The sequence below is a fragment of the Salvelinus fontinalis genome, chromosome 22, assembly GCF_029448725.1.
Source record: "Salvelinus fontinalis isolate EN_2023a chromosome 22, ASM2944872v1, whole genome shotgun sequence".
NCBI lineage: Eukaryota > Metazoa > Chordata > Actinopteri > Salmoniformes > Salmonidae > Salvelinus > Salvelinus fontinalis.
The window spans coordinates 32,394,568-32,408,571 of NC_074686.1; the positions used below are offsets into that span (position 1 = coordinate 32,394,568).

Below are 14,004 nucleotides of genomic sequence, written 5' to 3' on the forward strand. Positions count from 1 at the left end.
GAAAAACCAGATGTGGAGACTGAGGTTGGTGTTGGCTGAGTAGAACAGGGTAAACAGGTCCTGAGGGAAATCCAAGGGGAATCCGAGTAAAATCCAGAGCAAGGTAGTTGGTTGGTGTAATGTGGAACAGGAGCCAGAGACAGAGCGGTAACTGCAATGAGAAAATAGGCAGGGAAACAGGCACAGCAGAGTAACAGAATCTTGAGTAATCATAAATGGCTAGAATCATGAACTGACTGAGCAGAGATTACGATCTGGCAGAGTGGAATTGGCAGGACTGAGTATTTGTAGAGGTCTTGATTATGGAACGAGTTGCAGCTGGTAGGGATCTTCTCTGACTCCAGCACACCTGTCTCCAACCACACAATCACACAGAGAGGGAGAGGGAGAGAGAGAGAGTGTACAGGGGGAGTAACTGCATGTGTCATGTGTACCTTAGGTTAAGCCAGTGCTGGTGCGACGAGGAAAATGCTAGACGGGCCTAGGCTAAATGCGACATTGTAATGCTATTAAAAAACTAAAATGGTGCCTCTGACTGACAGAGGTCAAAATAAAGATAAATGCCGGACTTTTCTGAATAAAATGAGGTAAAGAATACACAGAGCGTAGAAATCTCTAATATAACTAAATAAATGATATGCAACTAATAAAAAAGGACTAACCCTCTTTAAAAAAACTATACAGTTATTTTTGAAGTCCACCACTCAGACCTATAACGTTAGAGCCAATTTCCACCACCCAGACCTATAACGTTAGAACCAATTTCCACCACTCAGACCTACAACATTAGAACCAATTTCCACCACTCAGACCTATAATGTTAGAACCAATTTCCACCACCCAGACCTATAACGTTAGAACCAATTTCCACCAACCAGACCTATAACGTTAGAACCAATTTCCACCACCCAGACCTATAATGTTAGAACCAATTTCCACCACTCAGACCTATAACGTTAGGACCAATTTCCACCACTCAGACCTATAACGTTAGGACCAATTTCCACAGTAGACCAAAAGGAATCAGAAACTTATTTTAGGAACAGTGGTTGTCCACCCAAGAAAAGGGGATGTCCACCCAGAAACAGGGGTTGTCCTCCCAGAAACAGGGGTTGTCCACTCAGAAACAGGGGTTGTCCACTCAGAAACAGGGGTTGTCCACTCAGAAACAGGGGTTGTCCTCCCAGAAACAGGGGTTGTCCACTCAGAAACAGGGGTTGTCCACTCAGAAACAGGGGTTGTCCTCCCAGAAACAGGGGTTGTCCACTCAGAAACAGGGGTTGTCCACTCAGAAACAGGGGTTGTCCACTCAGAAACAGGGGTTGTCCACTCAGAAACAGGGGTTGTCCACTCAGAAACAGGGGTTGTCCACTCAGAAACGGAGGTTGTGCACTCAGAAACAGGGGTTGTGCACTCAGAAACAGGGGTTGTCCACTCAGAAACAGGGGTTGCCCACTCAGAAACAGGGGTTGTCCACTCAGAAACAGGGGTTGTCCACTCAGAAACAGGGGTTGTCCACTCAGAAACAGGGGTTGTCCACTCAGAAACAGAGGTTGTCCACCCAGGAACAGTGGTTGTCCACCCAGAAACAGGGGTTGTCCATCCAGGAACAGGGGTTGTCCACTCAGGAACAGTGGTTGTCCACCCAGAAACAGGGGTTGTCCATCCAGGAACAGGGGTTGTCCACTCAGAAACAGGGGTTGTCCACTCAGGAACATGGGTTGTCCACTCAGAAACACAGGTTGTCCAACCAGGGACAGTGGTTGTACACCCAGAAAACAGGGTTTGTCCTCCCAGAAACAGGGGTTGTACACCCAGGAACAGGGGTTGTCCACTCAGGAACAGGGGTTGTCCACTCAGAAACAGAGGTTGTCCACCCAGGAACAGGGGTTGTCCACTCAGAAACAGGGGTTGTCCACTCATGAACAGGGGTTGTCCTCCCAGAAACAGGGGTTGTCCACCCAGGAACAGGGGTTGTCCACTCAGGAACAGGGGTTGTCCACTCAGAAACAGAGGTTGTCCACCCAGGAACAGGGGTTGTCCACCCAGGAACAGGGGTTGTCCACTCAGAAACAGAGGTTGTCCACCCAGGAACAGGGGTTGCCCACTCAGAAACAGGGGTTGTCCACTCATGAACAGGGGTTGTCCTCCCAGAAACAGGGGTTGTCCACCCAGGAACAGGGGTTGTCCACTCAGAAACAGGGGTTGTCCACCCAGAAACAGGGGTTGTCCACCCAGGAACAGAGGTTGTCCACCCAGGAACAGGGGTTGTCCACTCAGAAACAGAGGTTGTCCACCCAGGAACAGGGGTTGTCCACCCAGGAACAGGGGTTGTCCACTCAGAAACAGAGGTTGTCCACCCAGGAACAGGGGTTGTCCACTCAGAAACAGAGGTTGTCCACCCAGGAACAGGGGTTGTCCATCCAGGAATAAGTCATATCTGTCTGAATGTGTTTGTATAAGCATATCTCAATGGTCCCTTGCAGTGATGAACTTTCTATCATATTCAATGTGTTTACCTTATAGGCTCAATGGGACAAGTGGGAGGGAGCGCCACTCTCACCATCATCCATGAGACTTATCTACAGCCTGCAGGTATCATTCACTACATAAGCCAACAGGTATCATTCACTACATAAAGCCTGCAGGTATCATTCACTACATACAGCCTGCAGGTATCATTCACTACATAAGCCAGCAGGTATCAATCACTACAAACAGCATGCAGGTATCATTCACTACATACAGTCTGCAGGTATCATTCACTACATAAAGCCAGCAGGTATCATTCACTACATAAGCCAGCAGGTATCATTCACTACATAAAGCCTGCAGGTATCGTTCACTACATAAGCCAGCAGGTATCATTCACTAAATAAAGGCTGCAGGTATCGTTCACTACATAAGCCAGCAGGTATCATTCACTAAATAAAGGCTGCAGGTATCATTCACTACATACAGCCTGCAGGTATCATTCACTACATAAAGCCTGCAGGTATCATTCACTACATAAAGCCTGCAGGTATCATTCACTACATACAGTCTGCAGGTATCATTCACTACATAAAGCCTGCAGGTATCATTCACTACATAAGCCTGCAGGTATCATTCACTACATACAGTCTGCAGGTATCGTTCACTACATAAGCCAGCAGGTATCATTCACTAAATAAAGGCTGCAGGTATCATTCACTACAAACAGCATGCAGGTATCATTCACTACATAAAGCCTGCAGGTATCATTCACTACATACACCCAGGCTCTGGAGCAACGAACCGCCCTTGCTGTCTCTGCCTGGCCGGTTCCCCTCCACTGGGATTCTCTACCTTTAACCCTATTACAGGGGCTGAGTCACTGGCTTACTGGTGCTCTTTCATGCCGTCCCTAGGAGGGGTGCGTCACTTGAGTGGGTTGAGTTACTGACGTGATCTTCCTGTCTGGGTTGGCGCTCCCCCTTGGTTTGTGCTGTGGTGGACATCTTTGTGGGCTATACTCGGCCTTGTCTCAGGATTGTAAGTTGGTGGTTGAAGATATCCCTCTAGTGGTGCGGGGGCTGTGCTTTGGCAAAGTGGGTGGGGTTATATCCTTCCTGTTTGGCCCTGTCCGGGGGTATCATCGGATGGGGCCACAGTGTCTCCTGACCCCTCCTGTCTCAGCCTCCAGTGATTATGCTGCAGTAGTTTGTGTCGGGGGGCTAGGGCCAGTTGGTTATATCTGGAGTACTTCTCCTCTCTTATCCAGTGTCCTGTGTGAATTTAAGTATGCTCTCTCTAATTCTCTCCTCTCTTTCTTTCTCTCTCTCGGAGGACCTGAGCCCTAGGACCATACGTCAGGACTACTGGGCATGATGACTCCTTGCTGTCCCCAGTCCACCTGGCCTTGCTGCTGTTCCAGTTTCAACTGTTCTGCCTGCAGTTATGGAACCCCTACCTGTCCCAGACCTGCTGTTTTCAACTCTTAATGATCGGCTATGAAAAGCCAACTGACATTTATTCCTGATTATTATTTGACCATGCTTGTCATTTATGAACATTTTGAACATCTTGGCTCTCTCTAATTCTCTCCTTCTCTCTTTCGTTCTCTCTCTCGGACGAACTGAGCCCTAGGACCATACGTCAGGACTACCGGGCATGATGACTCCTTGCTGTCCCCAGTCCACCTGGCCTTGCTGCTGTCCCAGTTTCAACTGTTCTGCCTGCGGTTATGGAACCCCTACCTGTCCCAGACCTGCTGTTTTCAACTCTTAATTATCGGCTATGAAAAGCGAACTGACATTTATTCCTGATTATTATTTGACCATGCTTGTCATTTATGAACATTTTGAACATCTTAGCCATGTTCTGTTATAATCTCCACCCGGCACAGCCAGAAGAGGACTGGCCACCCCTCATAGCCTGGTTCCTCTCTAGGTTTCTTCCTAGGTTTTGGCCTTTCTAGGGAGTTTTTCCTAGCCACCGTGCTTCTACACCTGCATTGCTTGCTGTTTGGGGTTTTAGGCTGGGTTTCTGTACAGCACTACGAGATATTAGCTGATGTACGAAGGGCTATATAAAATAAACTTGATTGATTGATTGATTGATTGATACAGTCTGCAGGTATCATTCACTACATAAGCCAGCAGGTATCATTCACTACAAACAGCATGCAGGAATCATTCACTACATAAAGCCTGTAGGTATCATTCACTACATAAACCAGCAGGTATCATTCACTACAAACAGTCTGCAGGTGTCATTCATTACAAAGAGTCTGCAGGTATCATTCACTACAAACAGCCAGCAGGTATCATTCACTACATACAGTATGCAGGTATCATTCATTACAAACAGTATGCAGGTATCCTTCACTACAAACAGTCTGCAGGTATCATTCATTACAAACAGTCTGCAGGTATCATTCACTACAAACAGCCAGCAGGTATCATTCACTACATACAGTATGCAGGTATCATTCATTACAAACAGTATGCAGGAATCATTCACTACATACAGGCTGCAGGTATCATTCACTACAAACAGTCTGCAGGTATCATTTATTACAAACAGTCTGCAGGTATCATTCACTACAAACAGTCTGCAGGTATCATTCACTACAAACAGCCAGCAGGTATCATTCACTACATACAGAATGCAGGTATCATTCATTACAAACAGTCTGCAGGTATCATTCACTACAAACAGTCTGCAGGTATCATTCACTACAAACAGTCTGCAGGTATCATTCATTACAAACAGTCTGCAGGTATTATTCAATACATAAAGCCAGCAGGTATCATTCACTACATAAAGCCAGCATGTATCATTCACTACATAAGCCAGCAGGTATCATTTACTACATACAGGCTGCAGGTATCATTCACTACATACAGTCTGCAGGTATCATTCACTACATACAGGCTGCAGGTATCATTCACTGCATAAAGCCTGCAGGAATCATTCACTACATAAAGCCTGCAGGTATCATTCACTACATAAGCCAGCAGGTATCATTCACTACATAAGCCAGCAGGTATCATTCACTACATAAGCCAGCAGGTATCATTCACTACATAAAGCCTGCAGGTATCATTCACTACATACAGTCTGCAGGTATCATTCACTACATACAGGCTGCAGGTATCATTCACTGCATAAAGCCTGCAGGAATCATTCACTACATAAAGCCTGCAGGTATCATTCACTACATAAGCCAGCAGGTATCATTCACTACATAAGCCAGCAGGTATCATTCACTACATAAGCCAGCAGGTATCATTCACTACATAAGCCAGCAAGTATCATTCACTACATAAAGCCTGCAGGTATCATTCACTACATACAGGCTGCAGGTATCATTCATTACAAACAGCCAGCAGGTATCATTCACTACATAAAGCCAGCAGGTATCATTCACTACATAAGCCAGCAGGTATCATTCACTACATAAAGCCAGCAGGTATCATTCACTACATAAAGCCTGCAGGTATCATTCACTACATAAAGCCTGCAGGCATCATTCACTACAAACAGTCTGCAGGTATCATTCATTACAAAGAGTCTGCAGGTATCATTCACTACAAACAGCCAGCAGGTATCATTCACTACATACAGTATGCAGGTATCATTCATTACAAACAGTCTGCAGGTATTATTCAATACATAAAGCCAGCAGGTATCATTCACTACATAAAGCCAGCAGGTATCATTCACTACATAAAGCCAGCAGGTATCATTCACTACATAAAGCCAGCAGGTATCATTCACTACATAAAGCCTGCAGGTATCATTCATTACAGACAGTCTGCAGGTATTATTCAATACATAAAGCCAGCAGGTATCATTCACTGCATAAAGCCTGCAGGTATCATTCACTACATAAAGCCTGCAGGTATCATTCACTACCTACAGTCTGCAGGTATCATTCACTACATACAGCCAGCAGGTATCATTCACTACATAAAGCCTGCAGGCATCATTCACTACAAACAGTCTGCAGGTATCATTCATTACAAAGAGTCTGCAGGTATCATTCACTACAAACAGCCAGCAGGTATCATTCACTACATAAAGCCTGCAGGTATCATTCACTACATAAAGCCTGCAGGTATCATTCACTACATAAAGCCTGCAGGTATCATTCACTGCATAAAGCCTGCAGGTATCATTCACTACATAAAGCCTGCAGGTATCATTCACTACCTACAGTCTGCAGGTATCATTCACTACATAAAGCCTGCAGGTATCATTCACTACATAAAGCCTGCAGGTATCATTCATTACATAAAGCCTGCAGGTATCATTCACTACATAAAGCCTGCAGGTATCATTCACTACCTACAGTCTGCAGGTATCATTCACTACATAAAGCCTGCAGGTATCATTCACTACCTACAGTCTGCAGGTATCATTCACTGCATAAAGCCTGCAGGTATCATTCACTACCTACAGTCTGCAGGTATCATTCACTACAAACAGTATGCACATATCATTCACTACATACAGGCTGCAGGTATCATTCACTGCATAAAGCCTGCAGGTATCATTCACTACATACAGCCTGCAGGTATCATTCACTACATACAGGCTGCAGGTATCATTCACTGCATAAAGCCTGCAGGTATCATTCACTGCATAAAGCCTGCAGGTATCATTCACTACATAAAGCCTGCAGGTATCATTCACTACCTACAGTCTGCAGGTATCATTCACTGCATAAAGCCTGCAGGTATCATTCACTACATAAAGCCTGCAGGTGTCATTCACTACCTACAGTCTGCAGGTATCATTCACTGCATAAAGCCTGCGGGTATCATTCACTACATAAAGCCTGCAGGTATCATTCATTACAAACAGCCTGCATGTATCATTCACTACATAAAGCCTGCAGGTATCATTCACTATATAAAGCCTGCAGGTATCATTCACTACATACAGTCTGCAGGTATCATTCACTACATACAGCATGCAGGTATCATTCATTACAAACAGTCTGCAGGTATCATTCACTACATAAAGCCTGCAGGTATCATTCATTACAAACAGCCTGCAGGTATCATTCATTACAAACAGCCTGCATGTATCATTCACTACATACAGCCTGCATGTATCATTCACTACATACAGCCTGCAGGTATCATTCACTACAAACAGCCTCACAGCTTCACCTCGTGGCTATGACCACATCACAGCCATGATAAAAAAAATGCCATAACACACGGACATAAGTATATTATTGGTTTTATACAACAGGTTACCAGCATTAAAAATCAAGATTATTTCCCAAACCATCAATTTTTCAACAAAACATGATGCTACATTCACTAACACTGGTTGTCAAGTGACATTTTAGGTGTTCTAGTGTCGTTAGCTGGCTGATAGTTCCAGAACCTTGGTTTCTAGGGACGCTGTCCATGGTTCTGAAAACAGTGCTGAAACATTGTAGCAAAGACATTGATACAGCAGATCAGAATAGAAAACACAATGTCGTAGCATCGACTGCTATGTATATATGATACTGAATTGCACATTTTCATGGGGCAGACCTGGTTCCCTAGGGTCTCATACATGCAGCCACAACGATTCTCTCTGTCTCTTTCCATTGGGTTTTTGTGGTTCTTGGTTTCTTATTACAAATGAGTCTGGCTGCAGCCTCTTCGGCCAAAGTGCAACTGCCAATCAAACCACGCCTTATTCAGTAGGTGGCCAGAAACTCTGGAGAATATTACCCGTCTCCTGTTTTGAAACAGTTGCCAGATTTATGTTTATCCTCATTTCTGACAGCCATTCCAGAAAGCACTTCACTGCCCAGTTGGTTTGCCTTGATGTATCTAGCTTCTTCATTTCTCTCCTTTTCTATGTCATCTATAGCAAAATCATCCTCCTCCTCTTCTTGTTGGCACCATTCATTAAACGTTAGTGGGTAAAACGAATCAAAAGTAACTTTCAAATCATCTATGATGAGTTAGAGTTGGTAAGACTAGTAGTTGTAAAAGTAGTAGTGGTAGTGCGTTGCTTGGTAACGATGTAAACAATGGCACTTTATATGAAAGTGGACAATGTGTATGTCGTCTCATATACAGTTGTAGTTGGAAGTTTACATACACCTTAGTCAAATACATTTAAACTCAGTTTTTCACAATTCCTTACATTTAATCCTAGTAAAAATTCCCTGTCTTAGGTCAGTTAGGATCACCACTTTATTTTAAGAATGTGAAATGTCAGAATAATAGTAGAGAGAATGATTTATTTCAGCTTTTATTTCTTACACCACATTCCCAGTGGGTCAGACGTTTACATACATCATCTCTTATTTACTCAGGCTCAGTTCTCTACCTCACCTCGGAGAGAGCTCCTCGCAGGCTTGTAATCATGACAGAGATTTCAGTGCGTCCCGGAGAATTTGTTTGTGTAGCTGTGCTTGTGAACTTTGTAGATCTTGATATTGTTTATCTTCTCTGTAGACTTTGTCTTGGTGGAGTAGCACCGCCATCACTGATGAATGGGGACAAACATTGCTTTTTTAAGGACCCTGTTAGGAGGGATGCAGTGCAATAACAAAAGATCAGGCTCCTCATGATCCAATAGCTCATCTTTCTCTGTGTGTCTGGTTTTCTTCCTCCCAGGTCTCATTGGTCTAATAAGTGATTTTACAGGCAGGCATTGTGAGCCACAACTATTCATTGTCCTGTCACTGATAAATACAGTATGATTCACAGTTGAAAATGAAAATCTACACAGTAATTATGGGTGGAAGCAAAAAGGGTCTGTCAACTAGTTGGTATCTCTGTCCTACTTGTGGTCTCTTTCTATCTGCAGGCCCACCTAACAGCTCAGGGCCTGACCATCCCTATCTGAGCTCAGGTTTCCATGGATCATACAACTCAACAGGTGATCATGCCGGTCTATCCGATACTACAGGTAAATACACTAGAATCATCATCTCCGTAAGAGGATAGTGACCAAGATGGCATTGAAAAGCTTAATCTCAGTTTTGCTCTCCAGTCAGCACAGCAGCAGTGATGTCACATACTGAAAATTCATCCTCACACATGGACCACCCAGTTTAAAGGTGGCCCTCTGTAGCTCAGCATTGACCAACCAGTTTAAAGGTGGTCCTCTGTAGCTCAGCATTGACCAACCAGGTTAAAGGTGGTCCTCTGTAGCTCAACATTGACCACCCAGGTTAAAGGTGGTCCTCTGTAGCTCAGTTGGTAGAGTATGATGCTTTCAATACCAGGTTACTGGGTTTGATTCCCAGGGACACCCAAACGTATAACGTATGCATGTGGAACTAAGTTGCTTCGGAAAAAAGTGTCTGCTAAATGGTAAATACACGGAGTGTACAAATAGAAATGTGTCTGATAAATGGTATATACACCGAGTAGACAAAACATTAAGAACACCTGCTCTTTCCATGATGTAGACTGACCAGGTGAACGGTATGATCATGTATTGATGTCATGTGTTGATAAATCCACTTCAATCAGTGTATATGAAGTTGAGGAGACAGGTTAAAGTAGGATTTTTAAGTCTTGAGAAATGGATTGGGTATGTGTGCCATTCAGAGGATGAATGGGCAAAACAAAATATTTAAATGCCTTTGAATGTGGTATGGTAGTTGGTGCCAGGCGAACCAATTTGTGTCAAGAACTGCAATGCTGCTGGGTTTTTTCCACGCTCAGTTTCCCATGTGTATTAAGAATTGTCCACCACCCAAAGGACATCCAGCCAACTTGACAACTTTGGGAAGCATTGGAATCAACATGGGCCAGCATCACTAGAGTCCATGCCCAGACAAATTGAGGCTGTTCTGAGAGCAAAAGAAATATTTATATATACAGTTGAAGTCGAAAGTTTACATACACCTTAGCCAACTACATTCAACTTTTTCACAATTCCTGACATTCAATCCTAGTAAAAATTGTCTTAGGTCAGTTAGGATCATCAGTTTATTTTAAGAATGTGAAATGTCTGAATACTAGTAGAGTGATTTATTTCAGCTTTTATTTATTTCATCACATTCTCAGTAGGACACAGAAGTTTACATACACTCAATTAGTATAATGGTAGCATTGCCTTTAAATTGTTTAACTTGGGTCAAACATTTCAGGTAGCCTTCCACAAGCTTCCCACAATAAGTTGGGTGAATTTTGGCCCATTCCTCCTGACAGAGCTGGTGTAACTGAGTCAGGTTTGTAGGCCTCCTTGCTCGCACACACTTTTTCAGTTCTGCCCACAAATTTTCTATTGGATTGAGGTCAGGGCTTTGTGATGGCCACTCCAATACCCTGACTTTGTTGTCCTTAAGTCATTTTGCCACTACTTCGGAAGTATGTTTGGGGTCATTGTCCATTTTGAAGACACATTTGCGACCAGGCTATAACTTCCTGACTGATGTCTTGAAATGTTGATCAATATATCCACATAATTCACCTGCCTCATGATGCCATCTATTTTGTGAAGTGCACCAGCCCCTCCTGCAGCAAAGCACCCCAACAACATGATACTGCCATCCCCGTGCTTCACGGTTGGGATGGTGTTCTTCGGCTTGCAAGCAACCCCCTTTTTCCCTCCAAACATAACGATGGTCTTTATGGCCAAACAGTTCTATTTTTGTTTCGTCAGACCAGAGGACATTTCTCCAAACAGTAGGAACTTTGTCCCCATGTGCAGTTGCAAACCGTAGTCTGACTTTTTTATGGCAGTTTTGGAGCAGTGTCTTCTTCCTTGCTGAGCGGCCTTTCAGGTTATGTTGATATAGGACTCGTTTTACTGTGGATATAGATACCTTTGTACATGTTTCCTTCAGCATCTTCACAAGGTCCTTTGCTGTTGTTCTGGGATTGATTTGCATTTTTTGCACCAAAGTACATTCATGTCCTGGAGACAGAACGTGTCTCCTTCCTGAGAGGTATGACAGCTGCGTGGTCCCATGGTGTTAAACTTGCGTACTATTGTTTGTACAGATGAACGTGGTACCTTCAGGCATTTGGAAATTGCTCCCAAGGATGAACCAGACTTGTGGAGGTCTACAATTATTTTTCTGAGGTCTTGGCTGATTTCTTTTGATTTTCCCATGAGGTCAAGCAAAGAGGCACTAAGTTTGAAGGTAGGCCTTGAAATACATCACCGGTACACCCCCAATTGACTCAAATTATGTCAATTAGCCTATCAGAAGCTTCTAAAGCCATGACATCATTTTTGGAACTTTCCAAGCTGTTTAAAGGCACAGTCAACTTAGTGTATGTAAACTTCTGACCCACTGGAATTGTGATACAGTGAATTATAAGTGGAATAATATGTCTAAACAATTATTGGAAAAATTATTTGTGTCATGCACAAAGTAGATGTCCTCACAAACTTGCCAAAACTATAGTTTGTTAACAAGAAATTTGTGGAGTGGTTGAAAAAGGAGTATTAATTACTCCAACCTAAGTGTATGTAAACTTCCGACTTCAACTGTATATTAACGAGAGAATCACTGACATGATGTCAGCTGGTCTTTTTGTGGCAGGGCTGAAATGCATTGGAAATGTTTTTTGGGGATTCAGTTCATTTGCATGGCAAAGAGGGACTTTGCAATTCATCTGATCACTCTTCATAACATTCTGGAGTATATGTGTCACGACTTCCGCCGAAGTTGGCTCCCCTGCCTGTTCGGGCGGTGCTCGGCGGTCGTCGTCACCGTCCTACTAGCCGCCACCGATCCCTTTTTCGTTTGTCTGTTTGTGTTTTCTGATTATTTGCACCTGTGGTTTTTTTGTTACGTAATGAGCTTCCCTATATTTAGGAGTTTGACCCGCCCTTGTTTTGTGCGGGATTGTTTTTTGTTACGTGCGTTGTATGTTGGGTTGTTGCAAGTGTTTTTCTGCGCCCTGTATGTTCGGGCTTCATATTTTGTTAAGCAGTAAAAGGAATAGTTTTTTCCAAGCGGCTCTCTCTCTGCGTCTGATTCTTTTCACACCCTTTGACGATCGTGACAATATGCAAATTGCCATCATACAAACTGAGGTAGCAGACTTCGTGAAAATTAATATTTGTGTCATTCTCAAAACTTTTGGCCACGACTGTAGTCGTTGACATAAATCAAGATGTAACAGGCATGTTTGCTCTGAAGGTTATGGTAAAATACGGAAGCCACTAGGTCACGGGTACAACTAGGGGTAGATTATTTGCACTTGATTGGGCAAAACAAATGTCATCATTTGAGAGGTGCTGAGGTTCTGAATCATTATTGTGCTTGATATACTGAATTCATTTACATTTACATTTAAGTCATTTAGCAGACGCTCTTATCCAGAGCGACTTACAAATTGGTGCATTCACCTTATGACATCCAGTGGAACAGCCACTTTACAATAGTGCATCTAAATCTTTTAAGGGGGGGGGGGGGCAGAAGGATTGCTTTATCCTATCCTAGGTATTCCTTGAAGAGGTGGGGTTTCAGGTGTCTCCGGAAGGTGGTGATTGACTCCGCTGTCCTGGCGTCGTGAGGGAGTTTGTTCCCCCATTGGGGTGCCAGAGCAGCGAACAGTTTTGACTGGGCTGAGCGGGAACTGTACTTCCTCAGTGGTAGAGAGGCGAGCAGGCCAGAGGTGGATGAACGCAGTGCCCTTGTTTGGGTGTAGGGCCTGATCAGAGCCTGAAGGTACTGAGGTGCCATTCCCCTCACAGCTCCGTAGGCAAGCACCATGGTCTTGTAGCGGATGCGAGCTTCAACTTCAAATTCATGGGGTTGTTTTATTACAATAGGCCTAATTCAGAATATACCAACGTATGGTTTCCTTACCAGAGCCATCTAAGCATCTTTACAAGCCTATTTCAGCGATTTACAAGCCTATTTGTTAGTCACAGCACATTTGTCTACTTAGTTGACAGCTGTTTGTGAACCAATGAATTGCACCTGTTCTGGTCTTATGTCTCAGCCACAATTGTCTCTAAAAGCTTTGTGGAAAATAAGTGTCATGATGGAAAGTAGGCTGCACCAAGGCCAGTGCTGGCAAAATAAATACCTCCATTAATATAAGGGCACAAGGCGAGACCCAGATGCAGACACAGGAGGCAGATGGTTGTATTCTTATTCAAAAAGGGGTAGGCAAGAGAATGGTCGTGTACAGGCAAAAGGTCAAAACCTGTTCAAAGTCCAGTAGGTACCGAAGAGCAGGCAGGCTCGAGGTCAGGCAGGTGGGAATGGAGTCCAGAAAAGAGGCAAGGGTCAAAACCGGGAGGACTAGCAATGAAGAGATAAAGGAGTACGGGGAAAAACACGCTGGTTGTCTTGACAAACATACAAGACGAACTAGCACAGAGAGACAGGAAACACAGGGATAAATACACTGTGGAAAATAAGTGATAGACATTCACAAGGACAGGTGAAACAGATTACGGTGTGACAGGACCCCCCCCCCATCGGTGATGAGGGCCGGGTCCAGGATGTCTTTAGCAGGGAACCAGCACCTCTCCTCCGTGCCATAACCCTCCCAATCAACCAGGTCCTGGAAACCCCTGCCCTGTGGTCGAACCCTC

At 44.0% G+C, this 14,004-nt stretch overlaps 1 protein-coding gene across 1 annotated transcript; it reads left to right on the forward strand.

Annotated features, from left to right (window-relative positions):
* Positions 1-1,070: 1,070 nt before the first annotated feature.
* On the forward strand, positions 1,071-2,433 carry LOC129820341 (M protein, serotype 5-like). The gene is made up of 2 exons (XM_055877406.1): positions 1,071-1,808; positions 1,945-2,433. Exons 1-2 carry the CDS (start codon positions 1,071-1,073, stop codon positions 2,431-2,433), a joined length of 1,227 nt encoding a protein of 408 aa, XP_055733381.1.
* Positions 2,434-14,004: the final 11,571 nt, after the last annotated feature.